General features: G+C 46.7%; 2 protein-coding genes across 2 annotated transcripts in view; one reads left to right on the top strand and one right to left on the bottom strand.

Annotated features, from left to right (window-relative positions):
* Window positions 1-12,912: 12,912 nt before the first annotated feature.
* The window catches only part of Nr2e1 (nuclear receptor subfamily 2 group E member 1), a 28,189-nt gene continuing 16,042 nt past the window's right edge, over window positions 12,913-25,059 (bottom strand). The window contains exons 6-9 of the mRNA XM_028769029.1: window positions 16,646-16,742; window positions 16,109-16,258; window positions 15,730-15,835; window positions 12,913-13,075 (exon numbers count right to left, since the gene is read on the bottom strand). Of these exons, the coding sequence (XP_028624862.1) occupies window positions 12,913-13,075; window positions 15,730-15,835; window positions 16,109-16,258; window positions 16,646-16,742 (516 nt within the window). The remainder of the gene's footprint in view (window positions 13,076-15,729; window positions 15,836-16,108; window positions 16,259-16,645; window positions 16,743-25,059) is intronic.
* Window positions 20,422-23,920, top strand: LOC114622618 (protein ABHD1-like). The gene is made up of 3 exons (XM_028769030.1): window positions 20,422-20,614; window positions 23,240-23,400; window positions 23,709-23,920. Exons 1-3 carry the CDS (start codon window positions 20,477-20,479, stop codon window positions 23,752-23,754), a joined length of 345 nt encoding a protein of 114 aa, XP_028624863.1. The 5' UTR covers window positions 20,422-20,476; the 3' UTR covers window positions 23,755-23,920.

Raw genomic sequence — 25,059 nt, 5'->3', positions numbered from 1 at the left:
CTGTAAAGAGACACCATGACCAAGGCACCTCTTTTAAGGACAACATTTAGTTGGGGCTGCTTACAGGTTCAGAGTCCAGTCCACTATCATGGCAGGAAGCATGGCAGCGTCCAGGCAGGCATGGCATTGGAGAAGTTGCTGAGAGTTCTATATCTCGATCTGAGGACAGCCAAGAGGAGGGTGTCTTCCACCCTAGGCAGAGCCTAAGGGTAGGACCTCAAAGCTCACCCCCACAGTGACACACTTCCTCCAACGAGGCCACACCTCCTAATAGTGTCACTCTCTGGGCCAAGCATATTCAAAGCACTACAGCCATATGGGTAGCTGGCCTGGTCACTGCCTTACTTTCTCAGAGAATCTATGTGAGGCAGAGAGCCCCCACTTCCTTTCTGAAAGCTGCCAACCAGTCAGGGAAGGATTAGAGCAATCATCTGAGTGGCTGAATTATTTGTTCACTTTGTGTCTACACTTACCAGTGCTTTGGAACCCAGCCTCATTACTGGTTTTTGTTTTTGTTTTTACAGATGCACCAATTCCAGGCTTAGAGCCTCAAGGAGTGACCTTGACATGCCCCCCATAGCCTTGTGGGGGAGAGCTTGGCCCTCCAGGGCATGGCACTCTTTTGAGAGATAGTGACAATCTTTCCAGAGGAGCATCTTCTTGAGAATTATATCAGATCCCCAGTCCCTCCTCTGTTCCTTTCTTTCTGTTTGTACCCTCTCATTACCATGTTATTCTGCCTCACCACGACCCCACGACCCCACGGACTGAGGACTATGAATGATGAGCCCCAAACAAACCCTTTCTCTTTTGAGTTATTTCTAGCTGTCTGTAACAGCAGCAAAAAGTCTTCACAGGGTTTCATGCAAACAGCGGGGAAATGAGGCAGACATTTCCTCTAGACCCTCGAGTCCCATTATTGAGCAAAGTAAGTCTCCGTGAGGAGATGCCTTAGTTATGGTTTCTATTGCTGTGAAAAAGCATCATGACTAAAGCAACTTGGGGAGAAAGGGGTTTATTTGATTTACACATCCTGAATCACAGTCTATTATAGGAAGTCAAGGCAAAAATTCAAGCAGGGCAGGAACTTGGAGGCAGGAGCTGGTGCAGGAGCTGATGCAGGAGCTGATGCAGGGGGTAATGCAGGGGCTGATGCAGGGGCTGATGCAGGGGCTGATGCAGGGGCTGATGCAGGGGCTGATACAGGGGCTGATGCAGGGGCTGATACAGGGGCTGATGCAGGAGCTGATACAGGGGCTGATGCAGGAGCTGATGCAGGAGGTGCTGCAGGGGCTGATGCAGAGGCTGATGCAGGGGCTGATACAGGGGCTGATGCAGGGGCTGATGCAGGGGCTGATGCAGGGGCTGATACAGGGGCTGATGCAGGGGCTGATACAGGGGCTGATGCAGGAGCTGATACAGGGGCTGATGCAGGAGCTGATGCAGGAGGTGCTGCAGGGGCTGATGCAGAGGCTGATGCAGGGGCTGATGCAGGGGCTGATGCAGGAGCTGGTGCAGGGGCTGATGCAGGAGCTGATGCAGGAGCTGATGCGGGGCTGATGCAGGGCTGATGCAGAGGCTATGAAGAAGTGCTGCTTTCTGACTTGGTCTTCATGGCTTGCTTAGTCTTCTGTTTTATAGAACACAGGAATTCCTGCCCAGGGATGGCACCACCCACAGTGGGCTGGACTCTCCCCCTTTGATCACTAGTTAGGAAAATGCTCTGTAGACTTCTCTATAGCCTGATCTTATGGAGGCATTTTCTCAACTGGGGTTCCCTTCTCCCAGATGACTCTAGCCCTTGTCGAGTTGGCCTAAAACTAGACAGCATAAGAGACCATCACAGTGAGGCTTGAGAGGGAAAGGAAGCTGGTGTGAAGAACGAGGGAGACACGGGGAAAAGGATATGCTTCCAGGAGGCACAGTGTCTGTCTTAAGGTACTTTTCTATTGCTGTGGTAAGACATCATGATCAAGGCAACTTTTAGAAGAGTTTGGGGGCTAGGCGGTTAAGAGCACTGGCTGTCCTCCCAGAGGACCCAGGTTCAATTCCCAGCCCCTACATAGCATCTTACAACTATCTGTAACTCCACTTCGAAGGGATTCAACACCCTCACACAGACATATACATGTAGGCAAACCAGGAGGAGGAGGAGGAACAGGAGGAACAGGAGGAGGAAGAGGAGGAGGAAGAAAAGGAGGAGGAGGAAGAGGAGGAGGAGGAAGAAGAGGAGGAGGAGGAAGAGGAGAAGGAGGAAGGGAAGGAATAGTTCTGAAGGGGCTTGTGGTTTCAGGGGTTTAGAGTCCGCACTGGTGGAATGGAGGTGGCAGGCTGCTCTAACAGCAGCTGAGAGCTCACAGCTCAAACAACAAGCTGGAAACAGCAGGGAATGTAGCAGTCTTTTGAAACCCCAAGCCCCACCCCCAGTAACACACCTCCCACAAAAATGCACTTCCTAATCCTTCCCATACCATTCCCCAACTGAGGAGCAAGTATTCAGACATGTGAGCCTGAGAGGAGGCCATTCTCATCATGCATGAGCCCCAGGAGCCAAACTACTCTGCACTGACGACACTTTCACCAGACTGACTGTTCAGACTGCTTCCCCCAAGCAGATGGAAGGAAAACTCATCCACTAGCCTGTCGCATAAGTGTTGAGTTCCTGCACCCAGGAACCAGGAACAATGTTCTTGGGTCCTGAGAAGTAGGACAGGACCTTCACAATGTCAGCATGATCTTGGATGACACTACCTTCCAGGACAACGATCGGACAGCAGACACCTACAAACAGCCAGGTATGGTGAAGAAGTCCTAACATGGCCCACACTTCCTGATTGTTTTCATTCTTGTTCTTTTGAAGCAGAGTCTCCTGTATTCCTGACTAGCCTCCACCCAGATACATAGCCAAGGTTGGCCTTGAACTTCTGATCGTCTCACTTCCACTTCCCAAGTGGTGAGATTACAGGTTTACACTACCCTAGCTCTACACAGCCACACCCCCTTGGTCCATACTCTCTTCACAGAGGTACGGATGTGTGGGTGTGCATGTGTGCGTGTGTGTAGACAACTTTGGTAGTTGGTTCTTACCATCTACCATGTGGATCCTGGGACTCACACCCTAGTGGCCAGGCTTCACGGCAAACACCTTTACCCATTCCCAGCCATGGGGTATGGTCTCGCCAGCCAAGACCTGCTTTTAAGAAGAGTTATTCTCTTGTGCCCAGCCTTAGTACTGATTGGAAGAGCTCTAAATGGAAGAGATGACTCTTGATATTACTTATGGCCCCAGAAGAAAGTCACCCCAAGTATCAAGCAGTGTTTTAGGTGATCATGGACCCAGAGCCAGCTGTTGGAGGGTTGTTAAATGCAGATCCCAAGAAAACCCACCTTCTGCTGAAGTCTTCATCTCAGGAAGTAGGGAACCAAGAACCAGGAGTTCACAGGTTTTGAATATATGTGTGTGTGTGTGTGTGTGTGTGTGTGTGTGTGTGTGTATGTATGTATGTATGTATGTTAGATTTTTGGTGCGCAGCTCAGAACAGACAACACCAGACCAAACAGTTCCAAAGGGGAAGGAGTTTATTCAGGGCAGAGGGCAAAGGTGGAGAGAGAAATGGGAGGAATGGCAGAGGGAAGAGAGAGAGAGAGAGAGAGAGAGAGAGAGAGAGAGAGAGAGAGGAGAGAAGTGGAGGCCTGCCATGGCCACATGGAGAGATGGGGAAGGGAAGGGAGGAAGGGCGAGGAGACAGAGAGAAGCTAGAGGCAAGAGAATAAGAGAGAGAGGAGGAGGCAAGCAGCCCCTTTTATAGTGGGCAGGCCTACCTGGCTGTTGCCAGATAACTGTGAGGGGGAGCATACCTGGGTGTTGCGAAGTGACTGTGGAGGTGGAGTTTAGACAGAATTCTAACAATATATATATTTTTTAATTTTTATTTTATGAGTATGGGTATTTTGCCTGGTGACCAAGCCAGCTCAGTCAGTCAGCAGGGTCTCCAGGGAGGGATTGAGGATTAAAAAGAAAAAGACAATCAGACAACACTGCAGCATGACCCCAGCCAGTTCTGAGGCTGAAGCGGGTTTATTTTTTCCCAATCTGCTTTCGTACCATTTTTAAGTACTGGGTTTAAGTTCTAGGTGAAGGAACAAACAAGGCAATAAACAAAGTCCTGTGATCATGGTTTGTAGGGGCTTATCAGGATGACCAAGATAAAAGGAATGTCACGCATGCTGAGTTTACCTTGAGCTTTGTATTAGCCCCAATGTAAATATACTTATCTGAGCCTACTTCCCTGTCCTAGCCCAAAGTCAAATTCCTGCCTGAGTTTACTTCCGTGTCCTGGCCCAATGTCAAAATCTCGTTTCTAAAAGCAGCCTCAAAGCTCTCCACAGCTTGGATGTGTGTCTGTGTGCCACAGGTATACCTGATGCCCATGGAGGATGGAAGAAAGCTACCTCCCCTTGGAACTGGAGTTGCAATTGATTGTGAACTTCATTGCTTGATTGATGATTGATTGATTGATGAGATGCTGGGAATCCAACCCAAGTCCTCAGGAGGAGCAGCCAGTGTCCTTAGCTTCTGATGTCTCTCTATCCCAAGTCCACAGTTTAAACCCTACTCAGGCTAGGGTTTGTTCAGGGTACTTCCTATGTTCTGCATGTATTTTATTAAGCATTTTCATTAATGAAAGTTATCCAAACAATGAATGGCAAGTACATCCTGGAACACACCGAGTAACAGAAGGATCGTGCAAACAGTGGAAGGAACTCTGTAAGTCCGTAGATACAGATAGGAAAGGCTAGTGCTTGGACAGGGAGGGCAGCAGCATGGAAAGCGTGTGCACCGATTGCAGCTATGGTGAATATGTAGGTGTGTGCGCAGCGACTAGAAAAGGAAAAGCTGAGATGCCTGCCTTGAAGAGCTGCAGTTAGAAGCAGCTTTTTCAGTCTGCAGATTTTCCTGTTGTCTTTAAAAGAGAAAGAATAAAAAAGATATTGCATGCTGTTATATTATTGTATTTGATTTCTTTTTTTTTCAAAAATTATTTTTTTCAAGATTTTGTGTATTCACCATTGCTCTCTTAAGACACACCAGAAGAGGGTATCAGACCCCATTATAGATGGTTGTGTGCCATCATGTAGTTGCTGGGAATTGAACTCAGGACCTCTGGAAGAGAAATCAATGCTCTTAACCACTGAGCCATCTCTTCAGCCCTGTGTTTGATTTCTTATTGCTGTTATTCTTAGTTTGCTTTTGTGAGACAAGGTCCTCTGTAGCCCAGGCTGACCTTGACCTTGCTGTATAGCTGAGGATGGTCTTGAACTCCTGATCTTCTTGCCTCTATTTCCCTGTTACAGCATAATGTTGGATTTGAAATAGCTATCCCCTCACCTCTGGCCTACATGCCACCTACCGTGTATGTATCAAGTGTTCTGTGAGGCACTCCCTAGGTTAGAATTGGAATCAGACACCCAATCCCTCCCACGAAGAACTAAGCTCTTCTCCCAGGGCTGGTCTAATCCACCATTTCCTACATGCAGAAGCAGCTTGGCGTTACCTGGGTCGTGAGGAGGTGCCACAACGTGCCTTGCTTTGGGCTCAGCTGTAGTGTCTGTGGTCCTGAGGTATCCCTGCACAACAGAAGCAGGCATGAATGAGCAAAGCTTTTTGGGTCTGACAGCCTCAGCTCCACTTTGAGCTATGGAAAATCCAGACTAACTGCTCCTCCCCAGCCAGACTTGAGTTCTCCATTTTGTATAAAGAATCTACTCATCTTTCTTATTCCAGGGCTTCTGGGGAGACCTCTGGTACTGAGAGACATCGAGAGACATTGGTGGTGGGAAGACCTCGCTTCTTCCTTTCAATGTCCACAGAAGATGGAGACTGAAGCTTACTAGCTCCGGGGGGGGGGGGGGAGGCTTTGGGAGTCAGTGCAGGGGTACAGCTCTGTTCTGCATAGCAGCCCCTCCCCTTTCCTCCAGCCTCCCCACAGACCATGAATGCTCTGCTCAGGATCCCAGGCTGCTGCCAATTACAAAAGGACTCTTAACTCCGTTTTCACAGACCCTTGATTGATAGCACTGGTGAGTGAAATTATAAGCCTTAATGATCACGTTAATTTTGGGGGAAAGGGAATCGGTCAGAAGAGGCCCTCAATCACAGGCTCTGCAATCAGCTGGGCGAGCTCAATGACAGGCCAGAGCAGGAGAAGAGGGGGAAGAATTAACTTCTTAAAAGGTCACCAAAGAGTAGGGGGAGAGCAACCAGACACAAGGGACGAAGCTCACCAATTCTGGAGCCTGAAGATGCACCTTCCTGAGCTGGGGCATCCAGCCTTAGCTACAGCAGGAGTCACTTGGTAGTTTGACAGTTGTATCAGACTGGTGCCTCACTCAATGACTGGGCATCTGACACAAAGCCCTGGGTTCTACCCTTGTCACACATATACACATACAAACAAAACACTCATACACATACCACACACACACACACACACACACCACATATAACACATAACATACATAGCATATACACACACACACCACACACACACCACATCCAAACAAAACATACATACACACACCACACACACAACATGCATAATACATACACAACACATTTAATACTCACAACACTTACATACACGGACACACCCACACAAATATACATGAAACATACACACACCACACACACATCACACATAACAACACACATAGCAATACACACACAACACACACACATACAAACAAAACATACGTATACATACCACACAAACACAGCACACATACAACATACAATATCACCACACACTCCCACATACACACCTGATGCCTGGGCCCTACCTCCAGGGGGGACTAATATAATCGGCCTGGGCTGCAGCGTGGGTATTAAGCTTTTTGAAGCTCCCTAGGTAATCTTATGAGCAGCCAAGAGGAGATGGAATTGTCTAAGCCGAAGGATTTTGGAGGCTAGTAGCCAAGGTTAAGCACGTTGAAAATGGACTTGATCTGATTAGTCCTACCACCGAGGAGAACTTCTGGTGGCTTCCTGGACCCACTTGAAGATAATGACGATGGGATGTTAGACCAGAAGGAGGGCAGTTAGGCCTTGCTGAGCTGAAGACCCTGTTTCACAGATGAGATCCAGGGGAGTGGAGAGGGAAGCTGACGGCCATGACTGAGGGGCTCATGGCCGTAACTACAAGACCTTACTTGACCTCGGCCGTGCTCCTTCCCCCAGTATGTATATAAGGCTGAGGAAACATTCAGATGGGCCAGGATGGATGGAGTTGGTCTGTCTTCTGGCCTCCATCAAGAAGGAATCTGGATCTCTCCTGACCCTGGCTCAGTGTCTTGGGACACAGAAACCGGAAAGCATTTGTAGCAGTGGTACCATGGACAGAATAAGGCCACCCTGCTGGTCTAAAGAGCAAAGCTTGATGTCCTCATGACACTGACTCTGCAGGCGGTTTCCAATTAGAGCACTGTAGCACTTCGTGGAGACACGAAGGTGCCAGGGCATGTGGCGGCACTCTGGTTCCTTATCTGCGTCTGTCTGATGCCACACTGCTGACAGGCCAGCTGGCTGTGTGCAGCTGGGCTCGTGGCCTTCCCCAGCAGGCCCGGTGGAGGTTAGCAGCAATTGGAGAAAAAGAGCTAGCACGTGTTCCAGAAACCTACAAGCGCTACTCAAAATGCAGACCACATGGGAAATAAGCCATTTGTCATTTGTGGTAAGGGTTCTGGAGTTAACTCAGTTTAAGGAGAGTTACTGCCCAGTCTGCTGTCCCTACAGTCTACCCAGTAATTCTGTTCTCCCTCCTTCTCCCTCCCTCTTGTCCCCCCTCCCCAACCCTGGGGGAGAGAGAGAGAGAGAGAGAGAGAGAGAGAGAGAGAGAGAGATTGTTACTTCAGAAGTGATTATTTTTGGTAATGTTCTTAAAGGAGCATCTGTTCTCTGATGTTTGGGGGGGCTGCTTGTTTCTGTCGCAGTGCTGAGGGCCGAGCCCAGGGCCTTGCACACAGCATGCACTTATTTTACCTCTAAGTGACACTCCAGCCGCAGGTACCTTGACTTGTGTAGCAAGATCGTTCTCAGTAGAGGACATTGGCCACAGCGCTTCTTCATCTGCATGTATCCACTTTCTCCCGACCTTCATTGTGACATGGAAATCTGTCAGGTTCACAGAAGTGGTCTAGCAACGCAGCTCTGACCATGGGGGCCGGGCAAGACCTACTTCCCTGGAGCCAGAGCATCATATGGGAGGCACATTAGTGATAGGAACATATGCATTTTCTGTATTTCTCTAACAGCCTCTGAAGTGTTCATCAAGCCCGTGTCTGATTAAGCACTTTTAAATTCTGAGCGGTGAAATGGGCTCTCAGGCCCTCTTGGTAGGAGTGCAAATTGATATAACCCTTTTGGAGAACCATTTGGCACTATTCATCAAAATTAAAAATGCATATAATCTTTGACCCAGAAACACCACTGGAAGACTTTATCCTACGGAAATACCCCAACAAGGCCACAAAAAGTATACCTAGAAGTTCGTTTCTTTGCAGTTTAGATTGGTGTAGTGAGAAGCTGTCAATCAACTGAGAGGTAGTCAGAGAACCATCCATAAAGTGAAATACCCAGTATGCTTGCTACTTTATGTCAACTTGACACAAGCTGCCACCATTTGGGAAGAGGGAAACTCAGTTAAGAAAATGCCCCTGCCAGCTGGCATGTGGGGCATCTTCTTGATTGGCGCTTGATGTGGGAGGGCCCAGCTGAGTGTGGGTGGTGCCTTCCCTGGGCAGGTAGTTCTGGCTGCCAGTAAGCATAGTTCTTTCATGGCCTCTGCTTCAGTTCGTGCTCTGACTTCCTTCAGTGATGGACTGTAATCTGAGAGTTATAAGATGAAATAAGCCCTGTTTCCCCCCAAATTGCTTTTGGTGACAGAGTTTTGTCACAGCAATAGCAACCTAAGGCACCAAAGTAGTGACACTGGATCGGATCCAACCTGGTATTGCCGAGTGTGAATGAAGCCCTGGGTTTGATCCTCCAACAGCCAGGGAACAGCCAGACACATGGAGAAAGTAAAGTGTTTCCATTTGAATTAAAGACTGGGCATGGCAGGACAAGCCTGGAATCTCAGCATTCAAGAAGGTGAAAAAGGATTAGAATTTGGGGTCAGCCTGGGCTATGAAGGAAGCCCCACTTGAAAACAAAACAAAACAAAAAAAGGAGCTTAAGGAAGGTAGCCACAGAGAATGTCTCTGGCTAATGGGCTCAATTCAGGGAATCCTAAATTAGATTTGAAACCTTGAGCTATCAATGAAATGTTTGGGAATTTGAAACCAGGTTACTTTCCATTGGCCAGAGCCAGGCCCGGGGTCAACTCTAACCTCAGGGGAGGGGTTCCCTCCCAGGTGGGGTGATGGGTGATTAACTAACCCATGATAATACCAACTACAACTGTAATCTACCTTAATCTACCAAGCATTCTCAGTAATATTAAAGGGGAATGGAATTGGTGTGACAAGCCACAGAACACAAGCGCTCACTAGGTTGTCTTTGCTTGGCCATCTCTGCTTTTACGAATGAGACTCAAACCAGGCTCGTAACGTGTGCAAAAGTCCCAAACCAAAACATCAGTTAGCAGAGAACAGTATCTACAGGATCCAGCCTCAAGGTGAGAAAGTGAGCTTTTTTATATACTGTGGTGGTTTAAATACATTTGGCCCCCATAGACTCGTATGTTTGAATGCTTGGCCAACAGGGAGTAACATAATTAGGAGGTGTGGCCTTGTTGGAGGAGGGGTGTCACTGTGGGGGTGGGCTCTGAGGTCCTAGGCTCAAGATCTGCCCAGTGCCCAGAAGAGATAGTCTCCTTCTGGCTGCCGTGGGATTAAGATGTAGAACTCTCAGCTCTTCCTACACCATGCCTGCCTGGACACTGCCATGCTCCCACCTTGATGATAATGGACTGAACCTCTGAACCTGTAAGCCAGCTCCAATTAAATGTTGTCCTTATAAGAGTTACCTTGGTCATGGTGTCTCTTCACAGCAATAAAACCCTAAGACACATACTTTCTTTTCCTGAAACAATTTTCTCACGTAGCCCAGGCAGGCCTCTAATTTGCTAATGTGTCAAGAATGACCTCACACTCCTCCTGCCTCCACCTCCCCAGTGCCGAGGTTATCCATGTGCTGTACCACTTCTGGCTTATGCAATGCTGGGGACCAAACCCAGGGCTTTATATATACTAAGTGAGCACTTTATGAACTGAGCCCCAGACCCTGCCCTCTCTGTGCTTTTGGTGCATGGTGGCACATGCTTGCAAACACAGTACTAGGGACACTGAGACAGGAGGATTGTGTTTTTGAGGCTACACAGAGCTACACAGCAAGGCCTTGTCTCAAACAAACAATAACAACAACAACCCCAATGAAATCAATGCAGTACTCGCATTTGACAGATGGGCTTTCTAAATTGGGAAGTTTCCTCCCCCCACCCCCAGATATATTACTTAGATCCAATGACAGAGGTGGAGCTTTTGATTTATGTGTGCTTTGGGAGTTGCTACCCTGCAGCAACGAAGCAAAACTGGATTAAACGTGGATAAACAGCCCTGGACCCGTCAGGCAGTATTATCAGGTCCAGCCTTTGATCTCACAGGTGGTTCTCATTTTTGTTTATTAATAACTAAACCACTACACAAGAAGGTCTTCTTGTTATCCCTTACCAATCTTACTGTTTTCTCAGATCTGACCTCTGTCTACAATGAGCATAAGCACTCATACTACTCACGATTGCGTTAAATGTCCACTGTAACACTTAAATGCTTGCAAAGAGTATCTGGTCTGTCGGCTGCAAAACTACATAAATGATACCAGGTCACATATCCCATGCAGCTCGTCTTTCCTCCTCAAGTCTGATTTACCCTCACTGAAACACGGGAGCTAGTCACTCCATCTGCCACAGTCTGTCCATTTTCTGTTGACGGACATTTAAGTTGTGAAATGCAAGCCGAGCTGAAGGGATGCTCTTGCAGACCTAACTGAGTACCTTTCGCTTACGTACGGCCCTGAGTGTAGAACCCAGAGCCATGTGCACAACAGATGTATCTTCTAGCACTGTGTTACCGAGCAAGATGAACTTCCCATTCTCTGTAGAGGCAGCAGACAAGATGGTTGAACTTCTGTGTATCCTATCTGTAAGGTCATTTCAGCTGAGAACAGAGACATACCAGGTCTTGCTTGGTCTGCCACTCCCAAGTCCACACCATTCTCCCTGCTGCTGTGGCGAGGACCATTTCCCTCAACTGCATGGCCTTCCTGTGGCTCCCTCCCTATGTCACTGGTAAGGCTGGAAACCCGGTGAAATGAAGACCCTTTGTCAGCCTTGGTCTTCCCCACACAGCAATTTCCCTAACAGATGCAATTACTTCTGAGAGGCACAGAGAATGGATCTTATATTTCGTTTCTTTATTCGCCATTTTACAAATGGGATTCACTATAGAGGGCATTTCCTTTGTTTCTCAGTTCTTTCTGCTCTGTGCTGGAGGGCTCCGAGCTTCGGTTTTTACACCAGCTGGGGATGCCACCACCTTGTAGCTGATGGGGACGAACAAGCCAGGGAGGTGGGAAAGAAATCAGGCAGTGTTTACTTAAATTCAATATATTTTTATTCTTTGTAAATACAATGAGTACAACCTTTTAACTTCACAAATCAGTTAATTCACTTTGTACAAGAGAAGTTTGTCTCATTCTATGCTAGGCCAGTGCTGAATCTCCCTCCTCGGTGCTAGTACCTAATAAATCAAAACGTGAAAAGTACAGCAGCTATTTAAAACTGTTTGTTTCTCTATTTCCATAAGTATAGATTCATACCCAAGGAGCAGCTTAAGAGTGTAGGATGGTATGGGGGGAGTGTATGTATGCATTTGAGGTTTTATTAGAAACCAGAGTTTTCTGAAAGGCATCCAAGAGTCCCAGGCTGTTAGCAATGGAATGTTCAGGAATCCGTTTGGCACGCATCTCCTTGAAGTTCCTTCTGGCTTGTCTGGTGTGATTCCCTGACCCTATAGCTTTTGGCTTCAGCACTCTGATGACGGGACAGCGACCACCTCGCCCAATCACCTGGCTCCACGTCATTTGGTTTCCGCTGTTCGGACTCCTCCTCCCTGGACTGAGGCTCTTTCAGCAGAGCTATTCTGTCTCCCCTTGCTATTCATCCCAAAGTCTTGCTGAGACGTGCCTTTGTCGTCAGTTCCTTTGAAGAGGTGCCTGGCCTACGGTATAAGAAAAGAAAAGAACAGAAAAGAACAGAAAAGAAAAGACCAGAAGGTGTGGGGAGGGAAAGGAAATCACACAGCATAAGGTACGTTTCGCTTACTCTCTTGGTTCTGAAGGCCACTTAATGAAGGTATTATGATAGAAGGAAAACATTTGATAATACTTTTGATTTAAAACCTAAGCATTATTTTTTTAAGTAAATGTTCCAACCCAACCAAGTCCTGAAGGCCGCAGTATATGATGATGTTACACAAAAAGCTACTGTTGATCAACTGACTTTATGTGCTACAAAGAAGAAAGAAAGCATGGCTTGTCTTTCAGCTTTGTGTGATTCAGCTGGATCTTCCAGGTCAGAGGCAGAATGCCTGGCTCAGCCTGTACTGGTGACTCCAGTTCACCCCGTCCCAGGGCATGTCGACAGTAACTGTTGTAACCATCTGGCCTTTCCAGCTGTCCTGTTTCAGGGGAGCAGCAGGTCATAGCTGTTGTTTTGAGTCCACTGGCATTTTTTTTCCTGAAGGCCACTCCCTCCCAGGTTTCTCCTTCCAGAAAGTCTTGTTATTTGAGGCTCGTCCTGCATGGTAGACGTCCATCTGATACTGCTCCATCTTGGAAAGTGGGTGCTGGAGACCTTAGATGTCGCTGGATTTGTACATATCTGAAAGTAGTCTCGTAATCGGCACGTTGCCGATGGTTTTTTTGAAAAACACTTCTTCTATGGTGGATGGGCTGATTGACCGTAAAGCTGGTAAAAGCAACAAGAGTTTCCCAAATCGGCAGGGTTGGGTGGGGTATCTGCAATAGGAGAAGCCAGGAAAGCAACGTCAGAGCCCCACACAATCAGCAACTCACATCTTATGCTTGAACACACATCATCCCCGGGGGAACTTCCTGACTTGGGCCTCTTCAGAAACATATTATCCAGCAGTAGACTCCAGGAAAGGTGCCTCTGTCCCTGTTTCACAGATAGACTACTGGGATCCTTCAAAACAGGAATAACATTGACCAATCACATGCTTGCTTGCCCTGTCTGTCTGTCTGTCTGTTCATCCAACCATCTATCATCTATCTATCTATCTATCTATCTATCTATCTATCTATCTATCTATCTCCATCTCAATATTAGCAAAGGGAGTACATTTTTATTTCTAGAAAAATCAGCTTTAAGACACCTGATGCTAATTTTAAACCAAATAATAAACGTAACGTTATCACTGTAGGGAATGACCATAGGGTTGATTATGAAGCTAGCAGTGGAATTCATATTTTTAAATTCTCGACTCTCTTGAACAGACGATTTCTCTCAAATAAAATGGCTTCTTTTTCTAAGCAATTCTCCAAATTATCATTCAGGCCTTACACTTTGTCACTCTCAGGAATAATTCCACCCTTATTACACTGCAAATTAAAGACTGAGTTCTGTTGGGTGGCAGTGCCACCCAACTTTCATGTCAATGAAATTGGCATATAATTAAAGATGGGAAAAATTGCTTAACAATGTCCTTACTTGATGTCCAACACACATTTGCACTCAGACGTGCACGTTCAATTCCCCACTGTCTTCAGATGCTTGTGTCCCACCTCTCACACCCCGATCACACTCCAGCCAATGGTCTGGAGTCAGGCATCCCTGCAGAAAAGCATCCCTCCACTAAGAAAAAGCTAGCTAAAACTGAGCTCCAGAGACACCTGTATGACTGAGCCACAGGTAGGTGCCAGGGACAGATGGACAACTGAACCACGTTCCACCTCAGTCTCAGGTGCCAGAAACTGAGAGACATCAAATCCCTCCACAGGACCTCACTAACTGTATTTAGCTACCCTGTAGCCCCACTCTACGGAGAGTCGAGGAGAACAATGTGCATGTTCACCTCTTTGCTCTGGACAAAGAATCAAAAGCCAGCTGGACATAAGGCTTGTAAATCCCTCTGACCCCTGTTTGGGTCTCACTGTATCGAGTTTTATAGGAACTCTGGGCAGGGCACCGGAGCACACTTTCTATGGTAATATGGAAATGATGACATTTATCTAGAGTAAAAAAATGTTAGATATGGTGGTTCATCCCTCTAATCCCAGGACCTGGGGACTGAGACAGAACGGTTGGCACGAGTTTAAAACTGGCCTGGACTACACAGTGATAGTGAATCAGGCTGGTCTGGCTTACACAACAAGACCATCCATCAGACAGCAATAACCAAAAAAACCCCAACAAAAACAAAACCAAAAAACTGTTCAACCAAACAAAAATACCAAATAACCTCATTAACAGACAGAAAAGCAAAATACCTAAGTTTCGCCATTTGCTCTGTTTGCTGAGCGGTCTGCTAGGCCTTCCTTTAGCTTTGGTCACATCTCTCTTCTGAGGCTCTGTTTCTCTCCGGGATTGGACAGAGAGAGCTCTGCAGATCTGAGGCAGCCGGGATGCCTAAGCAGTCTCTGCTAATGCCTGTGGCATCTGCCCAACACGGCAAACCTTCCCCGCTAAGAAGCTGCTGCAGACAGCATGTTCTGGGAAGGATGGCTTTGGGAGAATCCACAAACTACAGACACCCAACTGCCTCGTGCATGCGCTGGGATGAACCCAGAGCCTTGTGTGTGCACAGCAATCAAGTACTGTGTCACCGAGACACACCCAAGCCAAGTGTTAACTCCTGATGGTCTGCAAGTGGATTAACCCTTCCACTATTCTCTAGTTGGGAAAGAGCTGGTCACTCAGTGAGAATGGCTTATTTTACATGCAGTAGAATAGCACCTAGAAACAAAAACAGTGTGTGTGTAAGTGTGTCTGGTTGCTCAAGATGATTTTGTAGTGGACTTAAGGGCCACACCACAAGATGAACTCATGCCTGGTACTGTTAGCCGGGCTAAGAACCTGTGACTGAGTAGGTCATACACCTTAGAGAAGAGCCTCCTAGTGTTATGTTGATAAATGGACCCTGTCAAACCGTGTTCTTCCTTTTTATCTGTCTACCCATAGTTAGTATAATTCCTACCCCTCACCAGGGAGCTGCTTTTTTCCAGGAGATCAGTAGATGGTGCCTGCTACAGAGACCCACACAACCGGTCAGACTGTAGAGAATCAGAGACTGTGGGAAGGGGAGAGGCTGGAGAGATGGCTCAGTGGTTAAGAGCTATCAACCTAATGTGCTTTTTGACTCTCTCCATGCCCAGACTCACAAATGCACACATCTTTTTGGTTGGTCAGCTTGTTCAGCCAACACGTGTACTGTGCCTGGCAATATGCTCCAGTCACACACACATCACCTAATTCAATGTGCCCTTCTTGCCCTCCCCTCTGGAGACAGGTGAGGACATGGATTCTAACTCAATTAACTGGCTGGCAACAGGATAATTAGCCAGGCCATTTGAACTGGCTTCTTACTGTCTGTGGGAGCATTCACAATGGAGGCAATTTTCTTAAGTACACGTTCTCAGCAAATAGCGGTCACCTGGTATGAATGTAGCTGTTGAGAGTTAGCTGAGCCTCATCTTGGAGAGCTGCAATGGCGGCAGCATTCCGGAAACTTCTCAGTTCAGAACCACTGTGTGTAGGAACTAGAAATGAAGACCAGGAAACTGTCAGAGACGGCACAGGCAGCACTGTAGGCACACAGGGCACAGGAAATGGAGGAATACCTGGACAGCATGCCAATCTCCACAGCTGCTGAGATTCAGCCAACCTCAGAATGTCAGATCCATGAAAACACCATGTCACCTCCACCCATTTTTTTCCTTCTTTCCCCCCTCCCCCACAAGTCAGTCTAGAGCTAGGCTCTGAAGTAGCTGGATCAATGGAGTGGCAAGAGACAGGGGTGTGTGTCTGCTTACCAGCTTTGAAAGTGACAATACATTTCAGACAGGCAAATTCAGTGGCGTCTAATCGGAGCTGTCTGAACCGAGCCACCACCTCCTGCAAAGCCTGTATTTCAGATATAATCTTGTTCAGCTTCTGGGAGTCTGTGTTGTCACTATTCATGCCTAGAATTGAAATCTGGGATAAATACTCTAATATGAAGGCATTTTCATGTTTTAATATTGATTTTTGACAAAATCCTGCATATCAATATCTGTCCAATTGTCACTCCAAGATATCTGGTTCCATGTAAACTGGCTATATTGTATGAAAGTTAATATAAAATCTTCTCTTGGATGATAACAAACACAGTAATTTGCATTTAAATAACAATGCAAGCAGTCATGAATACAACGAAACAACATTATTTGCATTTAAATATAGATTTATAAATGACAGGTATACTCTATTGTTCAGCGGGAATTTGTTATTCTTTACATGTTGTTCTTTTTTCAGTAATGTATTTTTATGGTAATTTCTACAACAAAGTCATTAAATTGTGCAATTCTTACCAGATACAGCCAGTAGAGTGTTAGCATCAACCGGAATGGCCCATTGTGCTATTCCTAGAACAAACAGTTCTCTCCATGCGTCTTCCAAAAGCATCAGCTGTCATACAATAGATGTATAATATAATATAGTGTGTAATTTATAAATTTATAAACAATTTCCATATGTAAATTTCCGTTAAAGCATTTTAAATGCCTGTCTTGGTACATTTTTTTCCCCCAAATAATCTATTTCCCCCTTATCTCCCACATTTTGCTTTTTGAAGCAGTGCTTATAGACACACACACACACAGGCATTTCAGAGTCAGCCTCTCCAGCTCGTCAAAGTTCATTCCTCTCAGGAAGGGGTTAACCCCTCATGTCCTTGCTGCTAGCTGCTGGCCACCTAGAAACTGTCTGGAGACCTAGGCTTCTCCATCAAATACCAGCAGCAGCTGAGCAGGTGGATTGCTCTGGTGTAAAACACTGAAGACTCTGTCTGACTAAGCTCCTAGGTCAGGGTTCCCATCTTCCTGGAGAGTTAAGGGGGCTGGGAGAGAGAGAGGGAGAATTCACTAATTCCCAGGAGGCAGGAAGGAAAATCAGGGTGTAATTATGTTAATCGGGTTGTGCTGAGTTTACCTCATCTCCCTGCCTGATTTTTCTCAGACTCATAAGTGGACAGCATCAAGGTGCCCGCCATCTTCATTCTAATAAAATGTGCTACTGAATATTTAAAATGAAAATCTGGCTCCTTTTCCAAATTAATACACTGAATTCCACTTCACTGTAGTTTGCTTATCATTGAAGGGTTTCTAGCAAAAGGCTAAGTGGCAGACAGAAAGTGAATTTTATTAAGATTAGAGTCTACAAATTCTTGTTTTCAGAAAAAAATAGCCAATTTATACATACATGTGCATGTGTGTGGGTACACACACACACACACACACACACACGCGCGCGCACACACACACACATACATACACACGCACTCAGAGGGAAGCAAAAGAATAACTGTAACCAGTAAATCTGGTTAAAGATAGGACCTACAATCTTGAAAACAATTCTCCCTGTTTAGAAAACTATCCAAAAAAAAAAAAAAAACCCAGCCAATTCTGGGTGATATTTATAAAATCATTTATTTACTTCTGAAAGCTAAGACTCATGAAGGTTTGGAACTAAATTCACAGTTAGACCAAAATGCTTAATTTTTCAATGCTTTTAAATTTTTTTATTGCATTGAATACAGGAAATATTTTTTAATTAGAGGTAGACAATACTTGTGGTCATATCTCATGCTAGGAGATCACGTGTGTTTGACACATCATTTGCCCTCCTCGAAGAAGCGTCTGGAAGGATGTGCTTTTGATTAGGTAGGAATGAAAAGTGCTAAACCCTCTGCTTTAAGAACTATGTATTAGGGCTCCATGTGTAACACAGTGGCTGGCAGAGCATTCACTGAGCATGTGCAAGGTGTCCAGGCTTGACCAAAAAACAATCTTATTAGCCTTTGGGGAAAAGGACTGTCACGAAATTTCTGTGAGTGCCCTCAAGAGCCAGTAATTGTGGTTACCATGATTTTTTTCTTCCTCTTTTTAAAAAAATAATTTTTTTATTTTTTGTGCATTGGTGTTTTGTCTACATGTATGTCTGTGTGAGGGTGTCAGATCCCCTGGAACTGGAGTTATGAACAGTTGTGAGTTGAGAATTGAATCCAGATCCTCTGGGAGAACAGCCAATGTTCCTAACCACTGGGCTATCTCTCCAGCCCCTCTTTCTTCCTCTTAAGATTAAAAATATATTGACAAAGATGTATCTACCTATGGAGTCATTAGTTAGAAATATAATTATGGCCATGTGGTGGTGGCAAACACCTTTAATTTGGCCCTTGAGAGGCAGAAGCAGGTGGAAGCAGGTGGATCTCTAGGAGTTCAAGCCTAGCCTGGTCTACATATCAAGTTCCAGAACAGCCAGGGTTACACAGATAAAGCTCATCTCAAAATAACAACAAAGAGAGAGAGAGAGAGAGAGAGAAATAGAGAAAAAGAGAGAAATGTAATTATGTCATAATGACAATACTTTTTTATATTCCCAACAACAAAATGTATGGGGTTTGCTAAAATGCAAGGTTTTCTTGTATATAATTTTCTTACTTCTGAACATTGTTTATAACTAAAGAATTGTGTAATATTGCTTTTTTGTTTTCAAAAGCTCTAAAAGCACTGAAAGAGTCAAGAAAGAAAGGGGGTGCCATCCAGCAATATCATGGTCCTCTCACACACACAAGACCCTAGATCTGGTCTCTAGCAAGGCCTCTGAACAAACCAAACAAGATACTAGTCAACAAGACGTGGAAGGCACCTCTTGCTTCTACACGGTGAAGAATCAGTAGCCAAAACTGTACACATCACAGTGGAAAGAAAACAGTTGAAGATACAAACTCTCACAGGGAATACATACTCTTGCTATCTTCTGTTCCTCTCAGCTTGAGTGTTTGTAAGAAAACATCATTTTATCAATAGTTTTCCTTGTAGCTCAAGCTGGCTGCAAACTAAAGGGTCTCCTGCCTCAGCTTCCTGAGTGAGGCTGAGTGGGGATTACAGATGTGTTTCCTTGTGCCTGGCTTGTCAGCAGTGTTAGAGAATCTAAGATTTTAAATTTGATGTTTCAATGAAACTTTAAAAAGACATAATGAACTTCTATATGTGTTTTACCTAGATCACATCTAGCTACCCCAAAATAATGTAATCTCTCTCTCTCTCTCTCTCTCTCTCTCTCTCTCTCTCTCTCTCTCTCTCTCCACCCCTCCTTTCTTCTCGAGCCCTTTGATGGGTTTCCTCTGCCCTCAGGAAGCTGTTCAGAAACTTCTCCTTGATCACCCACACACCCAGCCACACATCTCTTTTTGGCTCCTGTAAGAAAGCCCCTAACTCCACATTTTCACTTACCCTGGAGCTAGTCCTCTTCCTCCCTCTTGCCTGGGAAACTCCTACTGATTTTCCACCATTGAAAGTCAGGGAGTCATTCTCGCCTACCCCCAAATAGCAGCAGAGAGTACTAGCATTTCTGTCCTAAGAGTCGGACTCGGGGAACATTCAGATCTCATAGAGAGGTTTTCCCACGACATACCTTGATATATCTGTGCCTTGGCTGGTCCCTGGACCAGGAGCTGTACAACTTCCCAGATGATTCTAGTCTACAGATACCGTGGGAAGCCAAGGTTCTAGTGCAGTCACTATTCAAGTACCCAAGGAAAAACAGGGACAGGGTCCCTGAGGCGTTTATATCCAATGCTTGCTACACAGCTGATGAGCAAATCATCTGTTGCGCCCTTTCTGTTGGTGGGGATTGTAAGAGACCACGTAGAGACATTTAACCTAGGGAGGAGAATGTCACCACTGAGCGGCTGAAACCTGAGTATGTATCAGTTTGTTGGGCAGTGCTTGTGCCCAGTGTGTGAGGGTCACGGTGAATGGCTGTACTCTGTGCCTGAGCCACAGGAGTGTCTGGTGGACCTTCCCAGGGTGCCTGATTCAGCCTTCGCCATCCAGAGATGGCACGCACCAAGATGGCAGCTGCGGGGGCGCAGCTTGCCCTAGGGCTTCAGTGCTTTTCCCCACTGAGGGGAAGCAGGAGTAGTGGAGTGACTTGGGTGACTAGGCTACTGCCTCTGGGCTTGAGAGGTTGGACTGACAGCCAGACACCGCCCCTCGCCTCCGGACTGGCGGTGGGCGGGGCCGACGGTAGGTGGGACCTGCAGAGGCCTACCAATGGCTTGCAAGAGGCGGGTGCACGACAAACCGCAAGCGGAAGAGTCAAAGTTCAGGAGCTAGAGGCAGCCGGGAGCCTGGGAAATGGAAGACCCCTACATTACCAAGATGCTGAGTTCCTCTCCGAGCCCGCAAAACGGCACCTGGTCAGACACCATCTCTCTGCTCTTAGCTCTTGGCGTTGCTTTGTACTTGGGCTACTACTGGGCATGTGTGCCCCAGGTGGGTGAGGGCCGAGCGATGGCCGGCGTGCTTGGGGTACTAGAGTGTATGCGGGTATCCTCCAGCCTGGGCATGAGAGCCCTTTCTGAAAGCTTGAGTAGTTGGTTCTGGGGCGCCAAGTGAATTTTGCTCTTAGGACCTACTGGAGAGCCGGTTCTGCGTCTTTTAGATTCTTGGAATCTTCCCCCGCCAGCTGGGTTTTTGAGCACAGGAAGGGTGCTCCCCTGTTCTGTTGACTGACCTTTGAATAAAGGTGGGGTGGAGGGTATCCTCAAGTGTCAGAGGTGCAGGCTTTCTGCTTTGCCTGTATTTTAGGTGGTCTAACTAAAAGATGTAATTATGTTCGCTAGCTGCACAGAATAGTGAAACGGATGCCTGTGTGGTTCTGGCACCAGTCTATCAGCTTAGCAGGACCTCCTGTCTCTTGAGGACTGGCTGAGGTTCCTGCCAAGCTTAGGACAGATGGATAATTCTCTGCATACTCAGTCCTGTCCTAAGTTCTAGACTCTTTGTTGATACAGTGCTGAAAAGTCTTAACAGGTTGTTTTTATTTGTTTGATCAAACTGAAATGTAGTAAAATACACAATCTACTCATCCAGGAAAGCTAAGGGTTTTATCTCATTAAAATCTATTTAGGTAACTGAGTCTAACCAGAAAGCCATTGATTCAACTGGTTATAAAAGATCTATAGGAGTTAAATGCTTACTCCTGGCTACTGGGAAGGCTGAGACAGGAGGATCACTTGAGCCCAAGAGTTTTCAGCCTACAGATAACATGACAAGACCCTGTGCCCCCAGAGTGGGGTCATGGGGCCTGTTCCAGAGACGACCACTTGTAGATAGAGGTAATGTCAACTGGGAGTACAGAGGTAGTTGAATGCTTGCGGGCACCCAGAATCTGTTCCTGGCACCTGCATGACACTTCCAGTTGACAACTGTCTGTGACACCCTCTCTGGCTTTCAGGCATATGGGTGATGCACAAACATACATGTAGGCCAATACTCCCACATATTAAATAAAAAGAAATCTAGAATATAAATAGTAAATTTTAAAATGTTTAAAATCACATAGAACGCTTACTTAACATAATACCTGGAATGCAGTGATCATTCAATAAATTTTGCTTATGTTATTATTGTTGATACAATAATTATTAATTCTGCTTTGCTCTTGCTTGCTCTGTCTTTGGGCAGACCGACCAACTTATGAGAGTCCTAATTTCTTTCCTTCTGTCTTATCAAATAAGGTTGGGATTTGTGTGCATTGTAGCACAGTGGTTTCATTGTTATTTCAGGATTTAAGGACCAGGGTCCAAGTCACAGTATAAACTTGGCCTTGTTAATGGATCATTTGCCTAGCCCCTTCTGAGTAGCATGGCTGTAAGATAAAACAGGACTCGTTAAGTTACTTCCAAGTGCAATTTTGATTTTTTTAAAAAACAATTTTTACTTTTCCACTGCTGGAGATTGTCCTGGAGTTTACCACTGAGCTACTGTATCCGAACACAACTCTTCCATTCTGGTTGTAGGCTGGGGTCCTCCGACTTTGTTCAGCACAGTGTCCTGAAGTCTATGAGGCTAGGCCAGCTCATTTACTTCATGGCCATTCAGAACCACGCAAAGAGGCTGAGAGTCAGGGCTTGGTGCCCATTGACCTTTTTGTCCCTATTGTCCCGTCACCGTGCCCTTTGCTCTAGTTGGCATGAGTAAAGGAAATAGTTGTTCATGTTAGGATGCTTCCTCCTGTAAAACACGGCCTAAGGACCAGGGCTCCCCATGAGAATATGAGGCACCCCTTCATCACTGAGAACACACATTAGAGAAGGGCAGAAATACGTAGACAATGGGGTACTAAGAACAATGTGGTACCGAAGGAGCCAGAGTGACTAGAGCAAGCTTCAGGGCGATGCATTTGAACAACTCTGCTACAATGCAATGGTCATACTGAATGGCATGAATGGCAGAGGTTCCTTCACCTGGTCAAGGATCCCAACCAGCACACCATGGTGACACAAGCCTAGGACAGAGGCAGGACCCTGGGCAGATGTCTCTGTCCTCAAGAGTATGACCTGCTGTGCCTGCGCATCAGTTTGTTTCCAGCATCCATGCTGTGGCTCTCAGCTCCCTGTAACTCCAGCTCTAGAGGAACCAGCACTTCTTCTGGACCCCACAGGCGAGATCTGACCTGTGTGCTCATGCTCACAAGGACAGGCACATCATTCCATATAAAACCAAATCAGACAAAGACTCCAACAAACCTGCCAGAGGACCAAAGGCCTTACTCTAGGGGATCAACTGAGCAGCTCATACTGTCTGTTCTAGCACAAATGGGTTTGAGGAGGGGACAGGCAGAGTGCGGCAGTCAGCACCTAGTCAACTGCTGCAGTTCTCCCTTCAGGGTCAGTTCTGGAGGTGACACTTGAGGACTGAGGTTTTGGGGGACACCATATGACTATATTATTTAAGGTGACTCTGCCACTCTATTCTTAGCTGTGCTGGATACTTCATTGTGGCAAAGCAATATCCTTAAGGCTGGATTCTTGGGAAAGGATCATTTATCCTACAGTGTCTGGGACAAAAAAAAAAAAAAAAAAAAAAGAGGCCAATTGTGTTGTGTGATTGTAGAGGCCTTGTCTGGTGGTTGGGCCCCAGTTTCTGGCCTTCCTGCAGCAACACTGTCCAGTCACTGTGGAGACTTTCTACCCCACACTGTGGTGCTTTGAGGGATGGCTGCAAACCATCTTTCGAGTCCTCCTGCAGTCTCAGCCTGTGGTCCCTTACCGGAGGTAAGAAGGATCAGAACCAGGAACACAAAGCTGCAAGTATCTAAGGGAAACCGGTCCACCTTTTTAACTGAAGGCAGTCTGTGCCTCAAAGCATGAGACTGGGTCTATGGAAGGTTCTCTCCTTGCACCCACACAAGGGTAATCATCCATCTGTCCACTCGAGCTGCTTACCCTACTGTTTTATATGAAGTGTGCCGTCCAGTGATACCCATGACAAAGCAGCAGAGCCTGTGGGTGAGTCAGAGGGTAGAGCGCCGAAGTGCAACTCCTGAGAGCATCTTTGTATTGCAATCTTTCCTAAACCCCAGTGAAGTCCTCCAGACCCCAGATGGAGGCCAGTTCCTTCTAGACTAGACACTTTCTAGTGGCTCGATGTCCTCTTCTGGAACACAGAAGTTATCTGTGGCGGTTGATCCCAAATAAATGTCTTTTATGCCCTGTGCGTAGTCTTCCCTCCCCTCCTCTCCCTCTCCTTTTTCCTCTTTTTGCCTCTTCTCCTCTCTTCTCTCCCTCTCCTACTCCCTCCCCCAACCCCGCCTCGTGTGTGTGTGTGTGTGTGTGTGTGTGTCCCCACTGAAGACAGAAGAGGGCATTGGATCCCCTGGAGCCACAGTTACAATTGTGAGCTGCCCAGTGGGTGCTGAGACAACATCTCTCTAGCTCTTGTGAAGGAGCCTTCGAGTTTCCCGTCTGTGCATGTGCTGTCCATGATACTTGTGCTCTCCTATAATGAGTCGCTAGCAATGTCCTTCCCTGTGAGGAAAATGAGCTGCTGCATCCTGGTCAACCCAGGCTGTCCCTGGAGAAATAGACCTATTGGCCTAATCTTTGATTCCAATGATCTGTCCACAGACTTGAATTAACCACGAGAAGGGCCGGTAGAGGTCTCTAAGCATCAGGTACTAGAGTGTAGTCAAGTGGGTAGCATTTGGTGTCCCTCATCCTCCCGTGCCAAGCCTGTTGTGGGGCTGGCCTTATCCCAGAGCCATTGATTCTATCCTGTGGGCGTAGTAGACACAAACACAAGATTCTCAGGGTTAGGCTTTATTGGATACACTGAAGGCTAAATGAGGCCTTGGGTGCCTCTGGTCTCTTCAACTAGGGGAAAGCAGGCTCCACAAGGGGTTCCCAGGGTTGAGGGCAGGAGAGCATACCTGGCTTTCTGCCAGCCAGCCCTTCAAGGTGTCTCTGTGCCTGGTAGGGAGGGTGGGGTTTGGAGGGGGTGATCCAGAGGGTCTTTTCTGCTCTGGAATTAAGATGGCGACTTTCGGAGAATAGACTTTAGGGGCACAGACCTCTTTGAGACAGAAGGCCTGGGCTTTGGGGACGCAATGGCCTGTCTTGGCTCCTCAAGTATAGACCTGGAACACTGGCTGGGTTTTGGTGACTGAAGGTCTACAGACTGGAGGCTCCCGGTCTGGAGGAATGTGCCAGTGATTTGCACTGATGCCTGGGTTGCAGGCTTTTCTTCTGGAGGGCCTCTTCCTCTGGCTCTACTCCCGCCGCACTTTTTTTTTGGCACCAGATGCAAAGCCTTGGCCTGACCCCGAGGCAGTCGGAGGCCGAAGCCAATGCCCATTCGGAGAGGTCCAGATTTCTGGCCCTGTGCACAGGGTTGTAGCTGAGGGAAGGCAATCAGTCGGGGTGTATTCTTGTACT

Source organism: Grammomys surdaster, unplaced genomic scaffold, assembly GCF_004785775.1.
Source record: "Grammomys surdaster isolate TR1022 unplaced genomic scaffold, NIH_TR_1.0 190, whole genome shotgun sequence".
NCBI lineage: Eukaryota > Metazoa > Chordata > Mammalia > Rodentia > Muridae > Grammomys > Grammomys surdaster.
This window is presented reverse-complemented; position numbering and strand designations above follow the sequence as displayed.